Source organism: Grammomys surdaster, unplaced genomic scaffold (genome assembly GCF_004785775.1).
Source record: "Grammomys surdaster isolate TR1022 unplaced genomic scaffold, NIH_TR_1.0 130, whole genome shotgun sequence".
Lineage (NCBI taxonomy): Eukaryota > Metazoa > Chordata > Mammalia > Rodentia > Muridae > Grammomys > Grammomys surdaster.
The window spans coordinates 6,638,008-6,665,229 of NW_021604588.1; the positions used below are offsets into that span (position 1 = coordinate 6,638,008).

Here is a 27,222-nt window from a genome sequence, read left to right on the forward strand (position 1 = left end):
ATTTTGAAGTCAGAGTAGTGAAGTGGAATCCCAGAGTGATTTGTACTCATGGGAAATGAGGAGTGTGAATGTTTGTCTTTGCTCTTTTCCTCGTAAAGACTCCACTCCATCAAATGTGTATGATGCACCTGTCTTGTGCCGAAGACTGTGTTTACAACCTTAATGAAAATCAAAATCTCAGTCTCAGCCTTTGAGAAACTCGATGCTCCAGGCACACGCATGATCAGATCACCTCAATAGCAGTACAGTCATGATCCACTTTTTTCCGTGTGTAGGATTAGACATCAACACGAGTGTCCCTGTAAATATTCCTGGGGCACAAAGGAGAATGAGTGGCATTAATGTGCTCAGAGATGAGTGTGCTACCCACCTTAGATAGGTGGGGTGTGGTTGAACTGGATCCCAGCAGGCCTCATGGGCCTTTCTTTTTTCTTCCATGTTACGACAGAATAGTCTGCCATAATGCAGGTTAGTCCTGGAAGAGTGATGTTAAACAATAGTTTTTCTTTCTGGGCAACAAAAAATGACAACAAGCCTGATTTACTCTGTGGGAGGCCAGCGGATTACTTTGTGGTCCAGAAGCATTTCACAATTCTTATATGTGCCACTATTGTTTTGGGAGGTAAGTAACTATGTGAGACTCTCCTCGGTCCTTAGAACTTTTTCTCATCTTAGGAAGTTACAGCTACAACAAAAAAGTAGCCAATGGAACCTCAAGATGTGAATGAAGGCCATCCGTACAGCTTCATTCAGTTTTTAAGGGGCTCTTGTGTATACCCATTGCTTTATTCAGTAACACTGCCTGAGCATGGGAGGGTGGCAGGTACATTAAGAAACATGAGATTGTCTGACATCATGGAGCTTCCTCATGGGGGAGGTAGGCAAACAAATAGTCATGAGGCAGTGTGCTAAGCGTACACATAGAGATGATGTTAGGATTCTCTAGTAATGAGAAAGAGGGAGATCCTGATACTGCCTACCCGCCAGGCCTGCCCTGATCATATTATCTGAGATAAGGGGAGACAGCTTGTCAGATAAGCAAAGAAGACAAACAATCCACAGTTTGCATAATTGGTGTCATTAATCTTGTTTATTATTATGGCTTCTTTAGATTTTATCCTTTAATGCCAGCATTTGGGAGTCAGAGGCAGGCAGATCTCTTAGTTTGTGGCCAAACAGAGTGAGTTCCGAGACACTCAGGGTTATACAGAAACACCCTGCCTCAAAAAAAGATCCCATTTTATTATATGTATAGGAATGTTTGTCCTGCATACATGTCTGTGTACCACGTGTATGCAGTGCCAACAGTGCCAGAAGAGGGCATTAGAGTCCCTAGAACTGTGTAGTTATGGCTGCTTCTTAGCTGCCATGAATGCTAGTGCTGGGGACTAAACCTGGGTCCTCTGGAAAATCAGCAAGTATGCTTAACCATGGAGCCATCCCTCCAGCCGCTATTTTGGCTTTTGATGGGATGTTTCTTTACTCTATCCACTTTGCCTGCCTAGAAAAAAATTAGAGAGGGCTTTGTAAATAAAGAACTCCTGAATATGGATTACAAATTCAGCAGGTGTACCGAATGGTATTCATAGAGATAAAGTAGCCCAGTCAATAACATTCCTATGATGAGAGTTTCTAGGTCTCTGTAAAAGAAAATTTACTTGGGAAGAATACCAGCTGCTCCCAAAACTTTTCTGGACTCAGGAAGACAACCAAGGACCAAATAATGAAACAAATGCATGTAAAGAGTATCTTCATCTTAGTATTCACCAGGGAGTAAAATTGCTTTGTCTGGGGGCTTTTAATACACTCACTAATGACTCTGGTTCCTTTCAGTACCCACAGTGATCAGATAACCATGAGCTTTGATAACCCTGATACACCCTGAGGATGTAATGAAAAGTGGCCAGGAGCAAAGGACGTTGCAGAAATAGTGTGAAAACTATCTGTTTACCCAGACTTAAGCATAAGAAATATTCAATAATTCTTTACTGATTTGTTTCCAGCTCAATCTGGGAGGCAGGAAGTACCAAATCTAGGCTGCCAGTGAGACTTGCTTTCGGTCTGTAGAGTGACTCTAATATATTCCTGGGTGAGCAACTGTGAGGCTGGTGAAATCTCAATACTTTCCATAGTCTTCTGTGAGGGATACCAATTATATGTACCTTATACTTAACAAATTGCATTTGTGGGCCAGTGAATTTCAGGAAGTAAAAGCACATGACACACACACACACAAATCCAAATATATTTGTAATAATTATTAACTCTTCTCACACACTATGACTCAGAAAAAGTTGTAAATTAAATAGCTAGGCTGAATATTAATGACATTAATATGAATTATAATGAATATTATTTTGAAAATATAAATAAACATCTCATCTCTTTTGGTAAGATAAACACACACACACACACACACACACACACAATGGGTTTCAGTATAGGCTGACACAGGCATACAATACCATGTATACTGGTTGAATAGGATAATTACTATTTTGAAACTATAAATTATATTTTTATTTTTTAGGGTTTTCAAGGATGGTCTTAAAGAACTCTGAGGTCTTTGTCTTGATGATTCTCTCTCTGTCGGGATTTGTGACAGGGCGACTGGCTTACCATTTTGTTGAGGTACTGTATACATAATAAGTTAGAGAGGAAATCAAAGGTCAAACATCTCAAAGAAGGTCTACTCCTAATGTCCCAGTCCCACGGAGCATTGAACTGGGATCAGAAGACCTGGAAGAGAGAACTGGAGGACAGGGGACACAAAGAACGAGCAGCTTGTCTGTAGGCTGATCAAACCACTGATTATAATTTTTTCACATAGGGGTTATATACACAAAAAAGCAGGATATGGGGAAGGGGATGATGCTGGAGTGTAGGTGTTCTCAGGGGGAGTACAGATATCTTCCAGAACAGGGTATCATCTGGGTGAAGGTTCAGGGAACAGGTCACTTGTGACTCTGTCTATGATTTACTTGTTCCTTATCTAAGCTGGTACTATCCACCAAGGCGACCTATCTACAAGGTCTGTGACTATTAGTTCTTATCCAGGCTGGTAAATTTCCACCAAGGCTACTTGTTTTCAAGATTCTGTAGCCATCTGTTTCAGTGTTTTTCCAGAGACCAAGACTTTGTGTTAGCAGGCTGACTTAGGCCTATTGATGATTTTAGGCCTTCACTGTATAAGCAAGGCTGCCCCTGACATCCTAATATGCAAGTTTTTCTTTTTCTTTAGTCCTGGGGATCAAACTCAGGACCACATACATGCCAAGCAGCAGGACTCTATCAATTACGAGCATCCCCAACCCTATGGAATTAAAAAACATGTGAACAGATGTTAAAATGATTTCATACAGCGGTGAGCATTTTTGCAAAGAAAGACACATAAATACAATAAGAAAGTCATAAGTTAGGAAAGCTTCAAATGAAGCAGTGATTTGGAAGTGAGACAATTCACGTGCTGGCAGGCTCCTTGTCATTCTTCTCTGAGCCTTACCCTTTCCCTCTTGTTACTCCTTCTGGGTTCCTGTTCCTTTCCTTTGTGGGTACACTGGTTTATTCTCTGATGTTCACTTTAAACATGTAGAGGCTTGATATGAAAGGCAGCATCTCTTTTCTTTTAAGACTTATTTTATGTATATGGGGTGTTTTGCCTTTACGTCTTTAAGTGAATTGAGTCCATTTCTAGTACCCATGAAAGCCAGAAGAGGGTGCCAGATCCTCTGAAACTGGAATAACAGACTCCAGTTAACACACAGTTAGCCTCTGTGTGGGTGCAGGGAACTTCACCTGGTCCTCAGTAACAGCAGCAAGTGCTCTAACTACTAGGCTATCTCTCCAGCCCCTGTAGCAGTTATTTTCATGATAAAGCATCCTCTCTCTTTTCTCTCATGTTAAATATGAAACATGCAACACACACAACATAACCACAAGAAAACACTTCTTCATTGTCTCAACTTATTAATGCCTAGTATTAACAGCAATGCAATGTGCATTAGCAATTTGTCTCCATTGAGTGTTTCAGTTTTTTAAGATGGGAGGTAATACCTATGGGATATTTATCTAGGGCTGTGAAAGTCTATCAGTCTTCCCAGTCTCACCATTCCCACTCGCTGGCGTGATTTGAGAGTTTACTATGTGCCATACACATTTTTAAGTGCTCTGTACTTATGAATTTGGCAACTCAACAACCCTTGGGTTGACCCATTCATTCTTGCAAGGATGTGATGAAGTAGTACTCACTAATCACTTTACAGATGAGGAACTGAGCCACTGGGAAGTCAGATAATGCAGCTGTTAAATTGGAATGATCTAGAAAACACTTTCCGAGGAGAATAATTAATTACAGCATTTCAACCACCACTGTGTTTTCTGTTACTTAATGTACACCGTTCACCATCCATGCCCTATACAGATTATATCACCATCTAAGCATCATATTTCTCTACTGACTAACTGGGATTTTTTTCCAATTTAAGCATATCTCTGTAAATCCACAAATATCTGTGCAAGAATATATAATAGATATATTACACTAAATATCCAATAGCCTAATTCAAATACTTTTCTGTGGATTGGATAGCATTATCTCAGGTGACACCAATGGTAAGGGATATCATTTCTATAAATACTAATTATAGGTTATAATGTATGTATTTAATATATATGCAGTGTTCATGTAAAATAACATATCAGAGCAGATCAGTTTAAAGGGAGGAAGGAGTGGAAAAAAGGGGGCTGGGGAGATGGCTCAGTGGTTAAGAGCACTTGCTACTCTTGCAGAGGTTCTAGGCTTGGTTCCCAGCACCACCATGGTGACTCACAACCCTTTGAAACTCCAGTTCTAGGGGATCTGACACTTTACCCTGGCATCCTGAGGTACTGAAGGCATGGATTTGTACATCTAAAACTTAAAAAGAAAATTCTCCAAAAGGAGAAAAGGATGTATTTGGGCTCATGGTTTCATACTTTTTAGTCCTTGGTTGTTTCACTCCATGGCTGTGGTTTGTGGGGAGATGGAACATTTTCATCATCATGGCAGAAGATGGGGCAGAGCGAAGCTGCTCATCTCATGAGATAGAGAGCTAGAAAGAAAGGGGTCAGGACAAGATACGCTCTAGAATGTCACTTTAATGACCTTCCATTCAGCGCCCATATCCTAAATCATGACATTTGCGTTCTCATGATCCAAGCACCTCTCAACAGCGCCACCTGCTGGAACCAAGCCTTCAAACAAAACTTTTCAGGGGATTTGAGATCCAGTGTGGGTGCTGGTGGGGTACGGGTGCGGGGCCCACGCTTCTAAACCACCACAGTAACAAATATTTCCTTGCATTTGTTACTTTAGGTGCACCAAATTGTCTACCCTCTTCTAAAAACACCAAGCTTTTCACTGTATAGTTATTTTTTACCTTTAATTGTATTTGTGGCTGCTTTGGATGTGGACTTTTATATAGTCAAGAACGTGTTTTGGCAGGTAAGGAAACATTTTAAAACAGCTAACCATGTCTGCTCTGTAGAACTAGTTTAAAAGAGTTGCATGGTCGGGTAGGGTGGGGATGGGATTATTGTTTGCTGAGGGACCTCCAAGTTTAGGATCCAAGCAAATAACATCTCGGTTTTGTCGGTGAGCCACTGAAGCTGAGTTCACAAGAGAGTCGGTAAATACTTGGGTCTGGGTTCTAGTCTAAGGCAATTTCCTCACAACTGTGTCTTCTTTTTGTTGCCGGTGGTGTTGTTGTTATTTTATCTTTTCTATTTTTCCTTAATTACACTTGTTGCACTATTTTATTTCTATTTTCAGGGAACATTTTCCCCCATTTTGGTTTAACTCTGTTCTTTCTGGCATCTTGAGTTAAAATTAACTGAGTTGTAGCATTTTAATAGTATTTTGCATATGCAGGGTGCAATTTTTTCCCCTTTTACTTGACCTCATGTTTTATCTTTTAGTGTTTTAATTATTACTAAATTCTAATTTTTAAAAAGCTTTCTGGGGGTGGGGACACATTCATTCTTTTCTAGTTATGTAGCCTTGGCTGGCCCTGAACTTTATATGTAGACCAGGCTGACCTTGAATACACAAAGTTCTGCTTGTTGGGGTTAAAGGCATGCACCACCATGCCTGCAGGGTACAGGTAGTATTGAAGTAAGTAGAGATGTGCAAGTAACCTGTGGTTATGTTGATTTAGAGTCCTTTGGGTGCTTTGTATCCAAAAACCCTGTACAATTCTATGCCAATAAAAAATAATAAAGTAATGGCAAGAGACAGGACCCAGTTGGTAAGACTGGCTGCCCTTCCAGAGGACCTGGATTTGGTTCCCAGCACCCACATGACAGTTCACAATCATCTATAGCTTTAGTTCCAGGGGATCCAATGTCCATTTCTGTCCTCCATGGGGACCCGGTATGCAGGTAACACAAATAACACAGACACACACACATACAGGTAGAACGAACGCCCATTCCGTCACATGAGAGATCAGAGTTAAAAGGAATAAAACGGTGACGATGACTAAAATACGTCGTGTATTTGCGTGAAATTCTCAAAGAATAGATTTTAAAATGTTATATTATTAAAAAATAATGTGGTAAAAGAAATCCATTACCCTCGATATGGGTCTTTAATGTGAGTGAACGCAGTCAAGCTCTCTTTGGGTGACGCAATGCCGTGGTGGATTGGTTCACAGGTCTTGCTAACAGGCGTGATTAGTTTTGGCACAGCGCTCTCCATCATTTCATTCGTGGTCCTGAAAATGCACGACGACACGTGGGACGTGCAGTGCAGCATGCTCTTCAGCATCACCATGTGTATCATAGACCCTCTTCACTCCGTCAACTCTCTCAAGACGATCGGTACGCCAGGCCCGCCTCCCTCGCTCCGAAGGTCCAAGGATGTCTTAGTTCCTCTGGGTTATCCTTTCCATGCGTGGTTTGTAGATTCAGCAGAGTAGGGCTTAGTGCTCTATTTTTTTCAAGGAGAATCAGATTCTGGGTAGCCTGGTATTGAACCCGATCACTCAGTGGTCACGGGGAGGCATCCTAATACTTTACATCCAGATTAAAAACCGAAAAAAAAATTTCCCTTAAAACAAAAACTATAAACGTACTACTTTAATAACAATAACAGTAAATAGTGATGATGATAATATCTCAACTGTATATTTTCAGTTATTATTGTTTCAAGACCCCTAGGTGAAAAAAAGAGATTAGCCAGGTCTAGTTTTTTAATGATGATGATGTCACTTAATACGATCAGTTTGGGTTTTTTTCCCTAATGATTTATATTAAACAGTCACACTTATTTTATTCTTGAGACAGGTTTTCCCTATGTAGTTTTGGCTTACCTGAAGCTCACTACATAGACCAGGCTAGCCTTGAACTCAGAGATCTGTCTGCTTTTGCCTTCTGAATGTGGCCTAACAGTTGCTTTTAAAATAGAGGGTCCTGTAATCCTATCAATTTGTGTTTGCATTAGGCTGCATAGTATACTAGCAGAGGTCATAGCTTCTTAAGTCTGGGGTTCACCCGTCTAAGTGAAGGAAGTCTAGGGGTGGTAGCACACCATGAACTCATCAAGCCTCACTCTCTAGAGTAACAGTAGCTGGAGATACCTTCTGAAATAACTAAAAACCAAAACCCAAACCTGGAAGAGAACAAACTACAAGAAAAAGAGAATTATCCAATAATGGACATCAGACAGTGTAGGTCAGTGGGTCTTGAGAGATGGGGAGAGGGAGGAGAGAAAGAAAGAGGGGGAAGAAGGGAAGACATACATACATACATACATACATACATACATACACACACACACACACACAGAGAAAGAGAGAGAGAGAGAGAGAGAGAGAGAGAGAGAGAGAGAGAGAGAGAGAGGAAGACAGAGACAGAGACAGAGAGACAGAAATGAAGACAGAGACAGACAGACAGACAGACAGAGACAGACAGACAGAAATAAAGACAGAGACAGAGAGACAGAAATGAAGACAGAGACAGACAGACAGACAGACAGATAGACAGATAGACAGCATAGCTTTTGCTTTAACTTCCCATCTGGAGAGCCTTTCAGTTCTGGGATAGAGAGAGAAAACTTAAGGTGGAGCCTGGTTAGAGTTGAGCAGCTCCCGGGCTGGAAACCTTAGAGGGCTCAGACAGCTAGAGTTCACGGAAAAGTTGCTGCAGAGATGAAAGCTGCATGCAGGAAGCAGGGCGGAGGTCTGCGTTTGGATAGGAATTCATTTTATTACCGCATTCGTGTGCAGTGGCCAAGGCTGGAAACAGAAAATACATAAAAGAGTAGAAGAACCAATTTCCTTCAGATTCCTTACATTCTTTGTGGAAAACAACCTCATAGTTCATGGTACATCAGCTAGAACTCTCAGAATATTATTGCCTCAGTACGCTGCAGTGCTGTGAGCCAAGCAGCCAGGTCCTCCTGAAACCCTGACTGGGAGGCCAGGGAATGAAGATAGGACAGACACATACAAGCACATGCACATACACATGTATACACATATAATAAACCAGGATCAGGTGGGTGTTTTCTCAGCATAGGGGGAGGGGTTAGCTCATCTTGGTAGATGGTCTTTGGTAGGTAGCTACAGTTGCTAGTCCGTGCACAAACTCATCAGTCATTCATAAACACCTAGACTCTGACTCCTGAGGAAAGCTTTGTGATGTCACTTGAACCTGGGCTCTGTGGGTAAGTTTTGCCAATGTCCTTGACGTGACTGAGCCCACATCACAGCACCCACCGATTCACTCAGGACTTTAATCAGTCAGGGCTTTGTCCACTTGCTACGTCACAGACTCAGTCTTAGTTAGATGAAAGGCTGTTCTGGTATTATACAATGAAGCTTAAGGCAAGACTCACAAGCTGGGTGTGGTGATGTACACTTTTAATCCCAGCACTCCGCGGAGGCAGGAGGCAGATGGATCTCTGTGATTTCAAAGCTAGCCCATTTACATAGAAAGTTCCTGACTAGCCAGGGTCCTATAGTGAGGCTCTAGCTCAAAGTAATTTAATTGGGTTATGGACTATTCTTGTGATGTTTGGGCAAAGAATGTGGCTACCTTATGTCCTTGTCCTTGACTTTATGAAGTTAAACTTAACTTTTTCTTTATTTTTTTCTTTTCTTTTTTCTTCCTCCCCCACCCCCTCTCTCTTGAGACAGGGTTTCTCTGTGTAGCTCTGGCTGCCCTGGAACTTGCTCTGTAGACCAGGCTGACCCTCAATTCAGAGATCTGCCTGCCTCTGTTTTCCAAGTGCTAGGACTAAGGGTGTACATCACCATACCCCCCTCCCCCAGCCTGTCTGCCTTCTTCTCTTTGTCTCTGTCTGACTGTCTGCCTTTCTCTTCATTAACTGAAAAAATTTTTTTTTTTACAAACAATATATTCTGTTCACAGTTTCTCCTCCCTCAAATCCTCCCAGATTCTCTCTACCTTCTTGTCCATCCTTTCTTTCTCTCTCAATAGAAAACAAACAGGAAAACAAAACAAAACAAAACTCCCCAGGGCAAAACAAACAAGGGGGAAAAAAAGGAGAGCCAAAGGAAAAACACACACATGCATTCACACAGAAATCTCATAAAAATGCAAAACCAGAAATCATATTATATGATCAAAAGACCTGTATGGTAAAACAAACAAACAAACAAACAAACAACCAAAAACAAAAAAACAAACAAAAAACCCAACTCTGAAAATATCATTGAGTTCCTTTTGTTTTAGTCATCTACTCCTGGGTATGAGGTCTGTCCTTAAGTAGGGTTTGTATACCCAGTGAGACTCTTTTGGAGAAAACAAATTTTTTCTTTGAACATAGTTGGAGATAGTTTTCAAAGGAAAGGTTTGGAGTGAAAGTTGTGTCTACTTCCCCTCTCAGTGCTGGGACTCCTTTTGGCTTAGACCTGTGGAGGTCCTGTGAATGCTGCCACAGTCTCTATGAGTCACAGGCATGCCAGCCTTGTTGTGCTTAGAAGACCTTGTTCCCTTGCTGTCTTTCTCCCTCACTGACTCTTACATTCTTTCTTCCTCTTCCACAAAGTTCCCTGAATCTGGGGGATTTGATGGAGATATTCCATTTAGGACTGAGGGTTAGGCAAAGAGATTTCCAGACAGTCTAATACTGGCTCTGTCACATGGTCACTAATACTCACTCTTCCGAGGGCCGAAATGAAAGAGAACAAGCAGAGCAAAAAGAAATTAAAAAAATGTGCGGTATGGGGGAGGAGGGAGAAGCACTAAGAAAGTAATCTTGGAGCCCAGGATTGTGCTGACAGAGAGGCCTGATGAGAAAAGGGAGTGGAGACCTCAGAGTGAGACCCCACCCAGCTAATCATGCAGTCTGTGAAAATAAAAAGTCAGAGGGGTTTTCTGGTCCTAAGAAACAGTGAGGAATCAAAGCTTATGCAGATGTAATTCAAGGAGGAAACTAGGTTCTATTCTAAGCAGGTAGCTGAACTTGGCAGCGTTGGCCATGTGGTTCTGACTTTACAGCTATGAAGGATAGATGAATAAATGGGTTCTGGAATCTTCCTCAAGGTTAAGGAAAGCCACTGAGAATAGGCACATGGCAAGGGACTCCCTGCTTGGAGGGCCTGAGAGACCTGGGTTTGTTGTAGTCCCTAAAATGTTAGAGGTGCCAGAGCTGTGGGATGCTTGCCAAGGAGAGCAGTATACAGTGAGTGGAACCAACTCAAGAGAGCCAGTGTGTTGCAGTCAGCAGTGGTGGAGACATCTAAGCCCTTTGACATCAAGTGTGGAGCTACAGGTTTTGGAGTTTGCCCTTCCAAGGTCTGGTCTGAATTTGGTCCAGTATTTCCACACTATGCCTCCATTCTGGCCTTTTGGAATGGTAATATATACTCTGTGTCATTGTGTGTTGGAAGTACACAATTTGCGTTTTTATTTTACAAGGGGTTACAATTAAGAGATTGCCTTGCTTCTCAGCAGAGACCTTGGATATTGGATTTTAAACTGTGTTGAGACTGCAAAAGACTGTGGATTTTTGAAGTTGGACTAAAAGCATTGTTTATTTTGAGATGGCCATGGTACAGGGGCCAGGGAGTGGAACGTGGTGGTCTGAGTGAGAAATGCCCCTAGGCTCATTTATCTGAATACTTGCTCCTATGTTAGTTGGCCAGTTTGGGAAGGATTAGGAGGTGTGGCCTTACTACAAAAGGTGTGTCATGGGGGAGGGCTTTGAGATTTCAAAACCCTGTGTCTTTCCCAATTATCTCTCTGCCTTGTATTTGAGGGTCACATGTAAGCTCCTAGTCACTGCTCCAGCCCCATACCTGCCTGCCTGCTGACATGCTCCCTACCACGATGGTCATGGACTCTCACCCTCTGAAACTGTGAACCCAAGATAAACTCTATCTTTTATAAATTGCCTTGGCCGTGTCGTCTCATCACGGCAGTAGAACAGTAACCAGGGTGCAGACTGACTAGAAAGGGGGAAAGGAGAAGGCAGGTTGAACGTTAGCATTTATTTTTTTTTTCTGCTTCTTGACTCAGAACAGGAAGCCCTATATAGCCCTGCTATGAATTCCTCATTGTGATGGACTCTATTCTCAAACTGTGAACCACATTAACCTTTTTTTCCTTGATTCTTTTCTTTCTTTCTTTTTTCAATATGTGTGTTGGAGTGTGTGAGTATGTGTGTATGCAGCAAATGTGTGCAAGTGCCCTAGGAGGCTAAGAGAAGGCCTAAGAAACCCTGACACTTCAGCTATAGGTAGTTGTGAGCTACCCAATTTGGGTGCTGGGAAGCACATCCAGAGAGTTACAGACAGTTGTGAGCTGCCATGTGGGTACATTTTGAACCTGGGTCCTCTGGATGAGCAGTCAATGCTCAAAGACTGAGCCATCTCTCCAGCCCTCTTAAGTTGTTTCTTGTCAGGTATTTTCTAAAAACAATGAAAAAAGTAATTAAATTAATTAAAAGTGTTCCATTCTATGGCTCTGGGCTTACCCTGCCATCCCAAGGAGCTTTATGGAACCCCAAGAGTATCCTGATTCCCTGAGAAGGCCTTTGAGGGGTGCACCAGGAAAAACCAGTTTGGAACCCACCCCCACCAATCCCTTGCCTGTTGGGTCTACCTGGGGCACAGCCAGCAGAGGTGAACTGAGTGCTACCTTCTCACCTCTATTGTCTGTACCATGCCTTCCCAAGGAGTCCCAATGGCATCAGGAACATCCAGCCAACACCAAGGCCAGCCAGATGGCTACAAAACAGTATAAGAACACAATTCACAAGAGCCAGGACAATATGGCACCTCCAGAAGCCCAACCATCCTTCTACAGCAAGCCCTGGGTATATTAACACAGTCAAAGCACAAGAAGATGACCTTAAATCCAATCTTATAAAGATGATAGAGGGCTTTAATTAATACATTCCTTAAAGGAATACAGGAAAATACAAACAGGTGAAGAAAATGAATAAAATTGTCCAAGAACTGAAAATGGAAATAGAAGCAATAAAGAAAACACAAATTGAGGCAATCCTGGACATGAACAACCTAGGAAAGAGAACAGGAACTACAGATGCAAACATCACCAACAGAATATGGGAGATGGAAGAGAGAATCTTAGGTATAGAAGATACCATAGGAAAAATTGATATATCAGTCAAAGAAAATGAAAAATATAAAAAAGTTCTTGGCACAAAACATCAAGGAAAATTGGGACACTATGAAAAGGCCAAACCTAAGAATAATAGAAATAGACAAGGAGAAAATTCTCAGCTCAAAAGCCCAGAAAATATCTTTAACAAAAACATAGAAAAATTTTCCCTAACTTAAAGAAAGAGATGCTTATAGACATACAAGAAGCTTACAGAACACCAAATAGATTGGACCAGAAAAGAAAATCCTCTAGCCACATAATAATCAAAACACTAAATGTATAGAACAAAGAAAGAATGTTAAAAGATGCAAAGGGAAAAGGCCAAGCAACATATAAAGGCAGAACTATTAGGATTACACCTGACTTCTCAGTAGAGATTCTAAAAGCCAGAAGGGCATGACCAGATGTCTTGCAGTCTGTTAAGAGACCACAGATTCCAGTACAAACTAGCATATCCAGCAAAATTTTCAATCACCATAGTAGAAAAAACAAGATATCCAATGACAAAACTAAATTTAAATAATATCTTTCCATTAGTCCAGTCCTACAGAGAATACTAGAAGGAAAGCACCAATGAAAGGACGGTAACCATACCCAAGAAAACACAAGAAATAGATAAGTCCACACCAGAAAAACCAAAAGAAGACACACACACACACACACACACACACACACACACACACACACACACACAGAGAGAGAGAGAGAGAGAACTACCACCAACATAAGAATAACAGGATAACAGGAACTAACAACCATTGGTCATGAATATCTCTCAACATTAATGGACTCAATTCACACACACACATACACACACACACACACACACACACACAGAGAGAGAGAGAGAGAGAGAGAGAGAGAGAGAGAGAGAGAGAGAGAGAGAGAGAGAGAGAACTACCACCAACATAAGAATAACAGGAACTAACAACCATTGGTCATGAATATCTCTCAACATTAATGGACTCAATTCCCCAATAAAAAGACAGGCTAACAGAGTGGATGCGTAAACAGGATCCATCATTCTGCTGCATACCAGAAACACACTTCAGCAACAAAGCTAGACATTTCCTCAGAGTAAGGGGCTGAAAAAAGGTTTTCCAAGCAATTGAACCCAAGAAACAAGCTGGAGTAGTCATTCTATTATCTAATAAAATAGACTTTCAGCTAAAATTAATCAAAAGCGATTCAGAAGGACACTCATAACTCATCAAAGGAAAAATCCACCAAGATGAGCATCTATGCCCCAAATGCAAGGGCACCCACATTCATAAAAGAAACATTACTAAAGCTTAAATCAGACATTAATAATGGGAGACTTCAACACCCTACTCTCATCAAATGACAAGTCACTGAAACAGAAACTAGAGAAATCTCATAGTAACAACTTAACAGCACACCTAAAAACTCTGGAACAAAAAGAAGGAAACATACCCAAGAGTAGACGGCAGAAAATAACCAAACTCAGAGCTGGAATCAATAAATTAGAAACAAAGAAAACAATTCAAAAAATTAATGAAAATGAGAGTTAGCTCTTTGAAAAAATTAACAAGATAGACAAACTCTTAGCCAAAGTAACTAAAAGTCACACAGAAAGTATCCAAACAAACAAGATCAGAAATGAAAAAAGGGATTCGACAACAGACACTGAGGAAATTCAAAAAATCATTATGTCTTATTTCAAAACCCTGTACTCCACAAAATTGGAAAATCTAAATGAAATAGATGATTTTTCTAGACAGATATCACTTACAAAAGTTAAATTAAGATAAGATAAAGTATCTAAATAGTCTCTAAGAAAATAGAAACAGTCATTCAAAGTCTCCTCCCAAAAACTCAGGGCCAGATGGTTTTAGCACAGAATTCTACCAGACTTTCAAAGAAGAGTTAACACTAATACTTCTCAAACTATCCTACAAAATAAAAACAGAAGGACCATTTGCAAACTCATCCTCTGAGGCCACAATAACCCTGATATCTAAACTACACAAAAACTCAACAAAGAGAGAGAATTTCAGACCAGTTTCCCTTATGAACATTGATGCAAAAATAATAAAACACTCACAAACTGAAACCAAGAACCCATCAAGACATCATCCACTATGATCAAGTAGGCTTCACCCCAGGGATATAGGGGTGGTTCAATATATGAAAATCTGTCATTGTAATCCAACACATAAACAAACTGAAAAGACAAGTTGAGCAAGCCAGGGGCTCAGGCTGTAAGAGCCTGCCTCCATGGCCTGTGCCTCAGGCCCTACTGGAGTTCCTGACCTGACTTCTCTCCATGATGGATTATCACAATACTGAAATGTAAGCCAGAGGAACCCTCTTCTCCCCAAATTTCTTGTGACAGCAATAGAAATCAGACCTGGACAGTAGCTTTAAATCAACATGTTTACACATGGCAAACCCTGCAAATTAGACCTTTTTTTTTTTTTTAAAGTGGATCTAGAAACCTAGCCCTAACATATGCCAGACAAGAGCTCTATTGCTTAGCTACATCCTCAGCCCAGATGAGGTCTTTTTTTTTTTTTCAGTTTGGAGAGCTGAGCTGGCATATTAATCTAGCACTAGACATGGGGGATGTAAGAGGCTCAACTCAAACTTCAAGAGATGGAAACCACAGGGTTAGTGGAGAAAAGATTACTGTGCAAAGAAAGGGCCAAAGCACTTGAAGACACAACAGTGGGGAGTATCCAAAAGTAATAAGAGAAAGAGACTGGGAAAAACCAAGCTTTAATAAGCTGTGGGACAAACACAGGGGACCCAATTCATAAGTCCCTAAAGGTAGCAGACAGAGCAAAGGGGATATACATTTGAATGAATATAAAATTCTAAATTTTGTAAAAACCCAAAGGTTCAACTATCTCAAAAAAATTCCCAAGTCCAAGAAAAACAAAACTATACCACGGCAAATCAAAATAGAATCCTTCAAAATAAACTACCCAGTAAAAACAAGCAAGCAAACAAACAAACAAACGAACAAACAAACCTCAATAGCATCCGAAGGAAATGGTACAGATATTTACTATATAATATGATTATAGCAATTAGAGAAAACTCTTTAGAAACATAAAGACACAACCCAGAAGGCAGCACAGCAACATTTTTTAGAGCATTAGAAATAAAAACAACAAAAAACCCAAACCTGTTAGGTTAGACTTGTACACTCAGAGTATCTTGGAGTGAAGATAAAATACAGGCTTTCTCAGAGTCTTGGAAGCCGAATGGATTTCTCATTTGCTGACATGTACCATATAAATTGTTAAAAGGAGCCTCCAGGCAGAAATACAGTTGTATCAGACGGAAGTTTGGATGTGGAATTTGATGTACCAAAGCCCCTGGCAACCACTAATCTATTTTTGATATCTGTGGTCTGTGGGTTTGTCTGCTCTGGACATTACCTACGTGAAGCTATACAATTCGGTCGTAATTCTTTCTCCATAGTTGGATCCAAGACTCCCAGCACTTGTCTGAAATTACACATAACATGGAGTCCTAGATACACTGTTCTGTCTCATATGTCCACATCTATGATAAAACTTAATTTGTAACTTAGCCTCATTAAGAAGACAACAGTATCTAATGATGAACAAGAGAAATGTAGCAGCATGTTATAATTAGCTACTTAAACCTTATGAGTTGTTTACTTCTGCAGTTTTTTATTTTCTACACTGGGACCCCAGTTGGCCTCAGAGGACTAAACTGCTAGAATGAGGTCACAGATACCACAGGACAGTATGCATGGCTTTTGTGTCTGTCATTTTCCATTTATAAGGTTCTCAAGGTTCAGTGTGCTGTAACTGGACCAGCATTTAATTCCTTTCTGAGGGAGGATAGTGTCCCACTAGAGTGGAGTAACCTTCTACATTCATGTACTCATTAGCTGACAAACATTGATGTGTGAATAACTCTGAACATTCATGTACAAACATCCATGTACATGTACTTACTGGATTATAGTTTACCTCTCTCTCTCTCTCTCTCTCTCTCTCTCTCTCTCTCTCTCTCTCTCCCTCTTTTAAGATAGGGTTTCTTTATGTAGTCCTGACTATTCTGAAACTCACTATGTAGACCAGACTGGCCTCAAACTCACAGAGATCCTCCTGCTTCTGCTTCCCAGTTCTGGGATTAAAGGCGTGCATCCCAGTGCCTGGCAATTTTGCACTTTTCTAAAATGAGCTTCTTCTGGATTCTTATGTTTATTCAAGCTAAATTCGGTGTCTTAAGATTTGTCTCATTCAGAAGCTTTAAAATGTTTATGGCTGGGTGGATAGATGGCACAGCAGGTAAAGCATTTGCATTAAGGACTGTAGTTCTGATTCCCCATCACCCACTTCAAAGCCAGGTAGCTGTGGTGGGTTACCTATAATCCTAGTGTGGGATAAAGCAGAGACAAAGACTCCCTGGAGGGCCAGACTAGCCCAAACAGAGAAGCTTTGGGGTTAGACCTTGCCTTTTTTTTGTTTGTTTTTGTTTTTGTTTTGTTTTGTTTTTTTTTGTTTTTCGAGACAGGGTTTCTCTGTGTAGCCCTGGCTGTCCTGGAACTCACTCTGTAGACCAGGCTGCCTCGAACTCAGAAATCCGCCTGCCTTTGCCTCCCAAGTGCTGGGATTAAAGGCGTGCGCCACCACCGCCCAGCTTGAGACCTCGCCTTAATAAATGATGAGGAGAGTGATTGAGGAAGGTAGTTAATATCAACCTCAGGCCTCATGTGTGAATACATACAGACAACCAGTGTATACGCAAACATAAGGTCAAAGGGAAGGTACGAACATTTGAGACAGTGGGCATCAGAAGGTTGGCTTTAATTGCCAACTTGTCACAACCTACAGTCACCTGAGAAGAGAGTCTCAATGGTTGCCTACATAAAATATGAATTAATCGATATAGCAAAACCCAGCTATGTAGTGCTGACCCACTATAACAGTGCCACCGTGGGTGGTACTATTCCCTTGGCAGGGAATCTTGGACTGTGTAAGTGTAGAGAGAGGGCTGAGTACAAGTAAGTCTGAATGCATGGATTTCTCTCTGCCTTTGATGATGTATGTGAAGTGACTAGCTGTTCTAACTCCCTGGTGTCTTGACATCCCTGCTAGGATGGACTATAACCCGGAACTATGAACTAAAGAAAACCCTTCGTCCTATAAGTTGCTTTTATCATATAGGGTTTTTTTTGTTTTGTTTGTTTTTGTTTTGTTTTTCTTTGTTTTGTTTTTGTTTTTATCATAGCAGCAGACATGGAACCAGGACAGGGCAATACCAGGATGCTCCTGTTATATCCTTTGCCACTGAAAAGTCAGAAGGCAGAGTAGGAAACTTAAAAGGTGTTAGCTGGGGTTGCCTCAGACCCATGCCAGTTACAATGGTCTTCTTTCTCTTTCCCCCTATCGTGCTCTATCTCTTCTGTGCTTTCTATGCAAGGACATCATCTCCATGCGCTACACTAAATTACACCCCGTGTTTCCTTCCCCAGGCATTTCTAAAATGTACACGGATATTATAAGAGGAGAGTCGCTGATCATTTGTAGCTTCACATGCATTTTCTTTGGAATTTTTCGAGGCCACACAACTAACTTTTCCATGTTCAGGGGTAAGATCGTTGTGTTCTGTCTGTATACTTCCTAAGATTATTATTGAAACGAAAGTGTATTCGTCTCTGTATCTTTCTCTATACACTGCTCTTGAACCAATTAAAATGAGAAGTGAGGTAACAAGAAAGTATAATTGCCATATTTGCATTTTATGGATCACTAAAATACAAAGTGTGTGTTGGATTGATCTGTAATAGACAAGCCAGGGTAGATGGGGGGGGGGGCTGGGAAGTGGAAAGGGGAGGAGGAAATTATATAATTTTAACAATCTCAAAAAAATATAAAAGGAATAACTGAAAAGACCCATCTCCTGTCCCTCAGCGTGCACACACACATACACAATTGCATCATCCGGCTCAGGTTATCCCTCCAGCTGGGATCAACATGTTGCTCAGTTGGTGGATGCTAAGAGTTGTCTTGGTCTTAGATTTGAGAGTGAAAGCAGGCAATTAATGCAGTATTGGTAAGACAATCTTAAGAGTGATAACAGCCAGATTTGTGTGGCTAATGGTCCCTGGGGTATGAAATATGTTCTCCTGACAGGTTTCTAGATGTTTCATTAATAGCTAGATAAGAAAGGGGGACATCAGAGCATAGCATGACGGGGAGACGTGAGCTCCTGGTACACGTTTGTGGTAGCTGCAAGAGGGGGTAAAGAGGGCTAAAAGTAGAAAGACACGTTGGTGGAAATTGGGTAGATAGTTTTAAAAATGGGTTATTAGCACACATTCATTATGTAATGGGCTTCATTATGCTTTTGTGTTGCATTTCAATTATATCCACTCCTGTCACTCTCTCCTGTGTCCTTCCCCAGGTCATTAATCCCCTTTCAGCTAGCCCCTTCTATTTAATGCCTTTGTCGTGTGTGACCTAAGGAGTTTCATTGGGATTGTTTATCACAGTGTGAGTGGGAGTTTGTTTACATCCCTCGAGAAATCTACATTAAATAGATTTCTTTTTCAGACTTTCACTGTACACTGCCCGCTGGAGAACAAGCTCCCTGTTTACACACCTCAAGAGCAAACCGAAGTGCAATCAGAAAAAAAAAAAAAAAAAAAAAAGCAAACAAAACAAACAAACAAATCAAAACCCAGATGGTTAACTCAAGTTTTTCTTTCTCCCGTTCTCTCCTTTCTTTTGTTTAGAGTTACACGTGATCATTGGACTCAGCTTTGATATTTTTGGAAGTACAATATGTGGATACTGGTGTACAAGAGTCATTCAGATTATATTGACCGACCTCTTTAGCAACTCACTGACGAACGTTGTTCTCTGTTTTTCACTGGTGTACATGACTTTTTACCTTGGTAAGGCAAACAAAGGCAAGAACTACCATCCTACCGGAGCACCTGGGAATCCTGGTTTTGCCCTGCTTCTTTCTCCGGACACTTCATGTCTTCCTCCTCTCTGTGGCCCCCCCTTCGTGTTTTGTCATATCACCTTTCTGTCATCTCTAGTTCTCTCCTGGCTTCTCATTGTAACCACATGTCCCTCTTCTTTGTGCTCTTATCTCTGGGTACGCTTACTCCTTTGCGCTCTATTCTTTAACCCAATAGTACGTCCCTGGCAGTGCCCTAGAAGTGGAATCAACATGGAGTTGGTTCTGTTCGGACTCTTGAGCAGCTCACCCGGAAAATGGGAAAAGTTGGCGGGGAAGTTCTTGAGAGCTTTCCAAGCTCGTCAGCTTCACTCACTAAACTAAAAAGGCCTTTCAAATGGCAGTCTTTTTGTGAATCTAGAAGGTGGGATACGAGAATGGGGAGATCAAGGGTGCTTGTGTGTCTGGAAGAGAAATTTGGGTGTCGGTAATTGCTGGAGTAACAGTACCCAGCCCCGGGGTGGGGGGGCTTCCGTTAGTTCAGTCTTGTAAAATTGGGACTTGAGGCAGTACAGTTCCCAGGAGTCATATTAATTATGACCAAACTGCTTTTACTCCGATCTCACACAGTAGGGGAACTTCAACCAATGAAGATCTCAGTTCTCTTACACCGCTAGTTACCGGAAGGCCCTGTGTTTTCCTATAGACACACCGCCACCTAGCGTTTGCTTACTGCCCTGAGCCAGTTAAACTAGAGAAAACATTCCCCGGAGTGCTCATTTCCTTAAACTTTATTTCTTTTCTCCTTTGTGAAAGTTTTGTGGATGCCTTGCTGCAGCCTTTCCACCTCTCTACCAGATTGTGAGGCCCTGGAGTGAGAGTGGGGCTCATAGACAGCTCTTTACTCGATCAGTTTTTCTTCTTTTCAGCCAAGCTTGGAGTTGGTCAAATGCCTGACAATAAATTGATATATGATGATCGAATGAACCAACATTCCTTCTCAAAGTGTTTTTGAGTGGGCAGAATCCAGATAGACTCCATCAATCAACAACGTTTGGGAACTACTTAGCTTCTCTAAGCTTGTCTCTTCTATACAAATGGTCTAATAATACCCCATTTGTGTAAGGCACTGCAAGCATTAATGAAGTGTGCTAAGCTTGTGAGCTGCAGGTACCCTAGGGGCTGGCAAGAGCTCCTTACATACACAGCTCCTCCCACCTCCTTCTGAGTGACGGTTGTTCCTGGAGGAGGGGCGTGTCTTTATGCCATATATATCGAGACTTCCTCCCCAATACTTGTCACTTGTTCCTGAGCCTTTGCCAGCTCATCACTGGGTTCAAGACAGGGTGGTTCATAAATGTTGGTTCATTTCTTCTTTCCTCTAGGAATGGAGGTGTTTGCAGGCAATGCTTGGTGCCTCTTTAGACAGATTAAATGGATGAGCGCCGAGGGCAGAGAGGCAAGGGCGGGCAGCAGGAGTGTCTTAGCCTCCTTTTCACATCAGAAGATTCCCAGCCCAGGCACACAAGGATGGGGTTGTCACATAATTAACAATACAAATTCCTTATTTTCATCTATTAATATAACCAAAATGTTTCATCAGTTTGGCTCAAGTCATTGAAACACAAGCATCTGATAAAAATGTGTTTAAAACCCAGCAAGAATATATATATATCTCAAGATTATATATGTATCAGACAAAAATAAGAACTAGCATGTACTCATTATAAAAAGAAACTGGAACTAAGAGTTTGACGATTGTCCTTATCAAAACATTTGCAGAACTATTAGCTTTACTCGACTTGATTGTTGTTTAACTTAAATTGGTTAGGTAAGTAGATATAAAAAAAAAGTCCAAAGTGAAGTTAAGTGAATACACAAATGAAAAGAATTATTAAATCTTTCCTGAATATTAACAAGGATTGCTAAGCAGTAGAGCAGTGGCTTAAAATCAATACTGTAGTCACAACGGTGGCCGTCCATTGCCATGCAAATATTCCAAGTAATACATCATCTAATTTAATGTTTGCAATAAGTTTGTGAGGTGCTATCCACCTCATTTAACGCCTGCTTTGCAGATGGGGGGACATTAATGGAGAACGGGAGGTCACTTTCCATAGGCAGCTTGCTGTGCCGTTTTAAAGCTCGTCCACTGCTTGCTTGGATGTTCTTTCTCTTCCTTTCTGCTACTGTCACCCTGGGCTCTTTGGAGACTCTGCAGCCCGGCACCTTTTTGTGTTCGAACATTCTCCCTAGACTGTTTCAACATTTAGAGCCCAGAGAATTGCCACTTTAATCAGGGAGGGAAGGGCAAAAGCTCCAGGAAGCAGTGAGTTCGAAGGGTCAGCAACTCCTGGCCCATGCAGCACAATGTCCCAGAGGTGATGAGCAGAGATTGCATAATTCCTTTTCCCACTTGCCCTAGCCTCAGAGATGATGTAGGATTGGCAAACTGGGTCAAATCTGCTCTTAGCTAAAAACAGCCTTATGAAAAGAGCAGAAGGAAAGAATCACATCTCGGGGAGATGAAGATGATATGAAGTCTAAAGTCCATAGTATGGTATTGGCCAACCATTTACATGTTATCTCTGGCTTCTTGCAGAGTCATAGCCGAGAGGAGTCGCTGTGAAAGTTCCCGTGGCTCACAGAGGCTAGATATTTACTACATTGCCCATTTCAGAAGAAGCATTGCTATTTCCTGAGCTACAGTGTTGGGCTAATCCCTTGAAGTAACTTTCTAAATAAGAGGCACTACTTTCAACTTTCCTACTGATTCTTTCCTCAGAACACATCCGTGTGCAGATTTAATTACATTTAGATTTAATTCACTTTCTTCTCTCCCCAGTGGAATATTTCGGAATGTCGGGCATTGTTGCCTTGGTCACCGTCGGCCTGAATTTGGATTCTTTAAGCTTTAAGCCAAGGATGGAATTCATAATTACTAAGTGAGTTTACTGATGTGTACTCAGTATGGATGTCAGAGGATTTCAGTCCTAGGCCAGACTTGTCTTTGAGGAGGCTAATGCAACTCTATTTATTTACATATTTCTATTTTCAAAGTTTCAATGTGCCATCAGTGGTCAGCATTATTGATATTGTCATTCTGAGGAGAGCATCAGAGGTTCAGAGACCATAATGCCTTCTCTATGTCATTCCAATAGACTTATGCTATGAATTGTTGGGTTTTTTCCCTTCACGTCCACGCTTGGATGACATCATCGTAATGTGTGAAGGAAGGAGGAAGGAAGGAGCTCAGAGTGAGATGCATCACCAGCAAGATTCTTATCTACCCTTGCCACTGGTGTTAAAAAGATGTCGTGTGGATGGGGGTCGGGTGGGGGTAAGGGTAGGGTGTAGGTATTGGGGTGTGTGTGTTGGGGGTGGATCAGTGTCTTCTCAGACAAATGAATTAGGCCTCCTCTCAGAAACCATGTAAAATCACAGACACTAAGTTGAAATCTGCCAAAGAAATTCTCATCTCCAATGAAAGCAAATGAAAGCAAATAAGCCTTCACTCTGACTTTTCCCATGAAAATTTGTTCAGTGTAAAGGCTGTTCTGAAATACTGTCCTTCCTATAGTGTTTTAAGTGTTTAAATTATTCTGTAAAAAAATAAATACCTGTGATAGAGAACGGCACTATTTTTTTTTTTTTTGGTTTTGCAAAATGAAACAAAATTGGCACCCATAACTTTTGTTCCTTTGATGTGTTTGCGGATGAAGCTTGGGACTAATCGGTTCGTAAGGCCTTCGGATTCGTGTAGCCACTGCACTTGGCTCTTGGTGGCACTGCCCTTCAGTAATTACTCTTACCTTCTGTAATAACCCACTCCACTTGTTTGGTCTTTCACCTAAGCCACCATCTTTTCCTGTCTGCTGTGGCCTGACTGTTGAATTTGAAGCCGGAGGGGATGAGAGTAAGAGATTTCCAAAACAAAAGCAAAACCAAAACATAGCAACAACAACAAAATCCAAAAGCATGCTATTGTTAAATGTTATACCTGCTTATTTAAAAAAAACACTAAGTATTCTAAACTTATGTATTTTTTTGGATCTTACTATTTGCAAGGGGATTGTTAGACCCTGTGGAGATATTTCTTAAAAGCCTTCAACTCCTCAGTTATTCTATGACAGCTGAGAGGGACAGTTGGGACCTCAGGGCTTCCATTCCTATCTTTCTCCTCTGGAGCTCTGAGTGGCTTGAATCTGGAAATAGAAGTCACTTGGAGAGTGTGTGTGCTGATTATATCAGATAATGCTTTAATCACAGCTAAAACGGGGCTTCGTAATGCTTCTTCCCTAGTGTAGATTTTGTGAGCCATTTCTGAGGAGACAGGCTTTGGAGCAGAACAGCTTACTTCTCTCAGTCCCGTGAGAGGGAGTCAAGAGGAGGCAGGACTTGAAATCTGCCTATAGATGAAGGATCTGGCTCCAACTTGTGCAGGAAAAATCTATTGCTTTCCCTTGCTTTACTGTGCTGGGGCAGCATTTTAGGGACGCAAAAGAGGTCGTGTCTAACCAGAGTACACCGGATGGAGAACACAGGAAAAGAACTGGATTTCCAAGACTTGTAGGCATTCAGCAGATTGGAAAGCAAACATGAGAGACTTTCCAAAGTAAGGGGTAGAGCATGTGCAAGTCCCAGCAGCAGAAGTGGCAGTGAAGCATTGGGTCGTTATCAGCCGTCAGCTGAAGGTACCCGGGTGCCTCTTTGCAGACCACCCTTGCTCTGGGATTTGTGGTGGCAGCTTCAGTACTAGATAAACTGCTGGCTAATCCCAGAGAAACTGGTACATCATCAGCTTGGGGAGAGCTTTATTTCTCTGCTTTTCTCCTTCTGTTGTGTTGTGAGAGGCATCCCACGGGGTTGGGTATAATGAAGGTAATGACCTGAGTATCTAAGCCTGACAACATCCCTTTTGACTGTAACTATTATGGAGGCCACAGCTTCCACTGTGGTAGCAGTGATAGGTGTAAAATGGGCACTTTTATGTGACAAAGAATATATCTTAAACGTGCATTGATGAAAATGTCTTCTCCTTTTCATCCCTCCTAGGTTCTTAATAATGTGTTCCTCTGTATACGAACACTTAATATATGCTTTCTTCGGCATTGTTATTGGCTGTGGAGAAATCCAGTATTTCAGATTTCACTCCCTAGTTTTCATTGTGACTTTATTCGTAACAGTGAATTTTGTAAGGTAACGATTACATTTTAAAGTTTCTTTTTCTGAGCTTAGGTTATTTTTTTGTGGATATGTGCATGTATATATTCAGTCCCCCAACTCTGTGTGTGTGTTTGTGCATGTTTGATTTTATTTTGCTGAAGACTCATTTGTCTGAGATCATCTGAAACACAATATACATATTCTGCTGGTAAAGACCCCCTGAAGGTAGATTCTGAGGGGCTCGAGACACGGCCTGGAGGTGCAAAGCATTGGATGCTCTTTCAGAGGTCCTGGATTGATTTCCTAGCACCTATAAGGCAGCTCATAACAGACTGTAACTGCAGTTCCAGGGGATCTAACACCTTCCGGCTTCTGAAGTCAATAGAAATGCATGTAATACATAGACATACATGCAGGTAAGGCATCCATACACATAATAAAATAATGGGAAAAAAAGGTCAGATTCTGAGTTTTGTCATAAGATCCTGTTGAAAAGTGACCTTAAAATAAGCAGAAATACATTGAAGTAAGTATAGATTATTTTTCTGGATCTCTCTCTCTCTCTCTCTCTCTCTCTCTCTCTCTCTCTCTCTGTGCCTGTATGTAGTACATGTATGTAGGTATGTAATGTATGTATGTATGTATGTATGTATATTTTATATGTGTGGGGGTGCATGGGTATGGGGGTGTGTGTGCATGCACACACACACACACGTGTGTGGGAAGGGTGAGGTTGATTTTGAGACTCATCTCTGACTGCCTTTCCACCTTGCACACTGAAGTAGAGTCTCTGAATGAAGACCCGGGCTCACTGATACAGCTGTTCCCAAAGCCTGCCCTGGGAATTTCCTGTTTCTGCCTCCCGAAGCTGGAATTATCGGCGGCCAACCACACCCACCAGACGTTTACTTGATTTTTGGGGGGTCTGAACTCCAGCCCTCATAGTTACTTGGCAAGAAATTCCACCACTGAAACATCCCCCCAGACCTAGTGTGTGATTCTTGTAGGAGCTAAAGAAAAGGCTTTTTTTTGGTTAAGTTTGTTAACATGTTTATAATAATTTTTTTTTCCAGTTTGATCAGCCCCTCTTCCAATTCCAGTTTCTCAGTCATTTTATTGTTTGGCATAGATAGATAAACTTGTTAATATGCTTTGAAGAAATGTCCATACAGGAACTTACTCCCTAACTGTAAATTATACACCACAATGCTATCGATAAATCCTTTTACGTGTGTAGAACCTCTCCCACTGTACATATACTACAGTAGACATAAAGTTGAGGTTAGCCCCAGTGGCTTATTGACAACTATACTCTTTCCTCATTCCTGGAGACTTTTAAGTGACATTTAGTGCTGAGTGCATGATTTTAACCTCGGATGATGTTCCCATGTGAAGCGCGTTTATTTGTTTGTACTGTTTCCTGCCCACAGGCTGCTTACCATCATTTTAGTGAGCCCTATTTTGATGCATTCAAGTTATGAGTATGACTGGCGTTGGGGAGTCGTCATTGCGTGGTCTGGGATCAGAGGTGTCTTCAGCTTACTCTTAGCTCCCGATATTTACAATTTTTCGGAATTTAAGTTACCGGCGCCACATATGGTAGGGAAAATAATCATGCATTATGGATTATTTTTATTTACTCATTATTACTTATTTTGTAGCGTAAGTTAACCAACTTTGAGTTGGATTTCTTAAAAATGCACTCTTTTCATTGCAAAAGGACTTTGACAGAAAAATGTTTATGTTGACAGTGACAAGGGGCCAGTGTTCACATAGCAATTATTATTAGGGTTATTGGAGCCTTGATTTTCAACTCCGACTCCACCATTCACTGAGACTCAGCTTCTAATTGAGGATTGAGACAATGCCCCGTAAAACAGCTGACGGCTAATAAATACTCTGTGAGTTTTACTGAGCACACAAATGTCATTTTTTCCCAATAGCTATCAGAAAGTGTGACAATAAAATGCCCTCATTTAGAACATTCAAATCTCTGTGTAGCTGTGAGCACAAAAGCTGAAGTGCTAGTTAAGTGTCCCAAGGAGAGAGAGAGTCTATTAATTGTTATATAAAGGATATCCTTTAGCCTTCTGACTCATTTAAAAATGTTTGACTGTAGCCAGATATAGTGACACACATTTTTGATCCCAGCACTTGGGAATCAGAGACAGGGAGATCTCTGTGAGTTTGGGGCTAGCCTGGTTTACATAGCAAGTTCCATGACAGCCATAGCTTTGTAGAGAAACTGTCTCAAAACAAAACCAAATCAAAACAAAACAAGTCTGGCTGAAGATTTTGTGATCTGCAGTGAAAAACAATACTTGGTTTCCTTCCCCCCACCCCGCCCCAAATCTTGGACAAGCTGGTGGTTCTAACAGTCTTGTGATATATAGTGCTGTAGCTATATATAGTGCTGTAGCTGACACCCTAGACACGTGCTAGCAGCCTGAGGGCACTTCACTATTTGTTCATTTGCCTCTGCAGTGCTGGGGCTCAAACCTAGGGCCT

General features: G+C 41.3%; 1 protein-coding gene across 1 annotated transcript in view; it reads left to right on the forward strand.

Moving 5' to 3' along the window:
• Nucleotides 1-462: 462 nt before the first annotated feature.
• Nucleotides 463-27,222, forward strand: part of Slc9c2 (solute carrier family 9 member C2 (putative)) — a 59,505-nt gene continuing 32,745 nt past the window's right edge. Inside the window, exons 1-9 of the mRNA XM_028760145.1 lie at nt 463-622; nt 2,531-2,631; nt 5,354-5,482; nt 6,693-6,858; nt 18,113-18,229; nt 19,376-19,537; nt 22,394-22,493; nt 24,604-24,747; nt 26,145-26,313. Coding sequence (XP_028615978.1) covers nt 463-622; nt 2,531-2,631; nt 5,354-5,482; nt 6,693-6,858; nt 18,113-18,229; nt 19,376-19,537; nt 22,394-22,493; nt 24,604-24,747; nt 26,145-26,313 — 1,248 coding nt within the window. The remainder of the gene's footprint in view (nt 623-2,530; nt 2,632-5,353; nt 5,483-6,692; nt 6,859-18,112; nt 18,230-19,375; nt 19,538-22,393; nt 22,494-24,603; nt 24,748-26,144; nt 26,314-27,222) is intronic.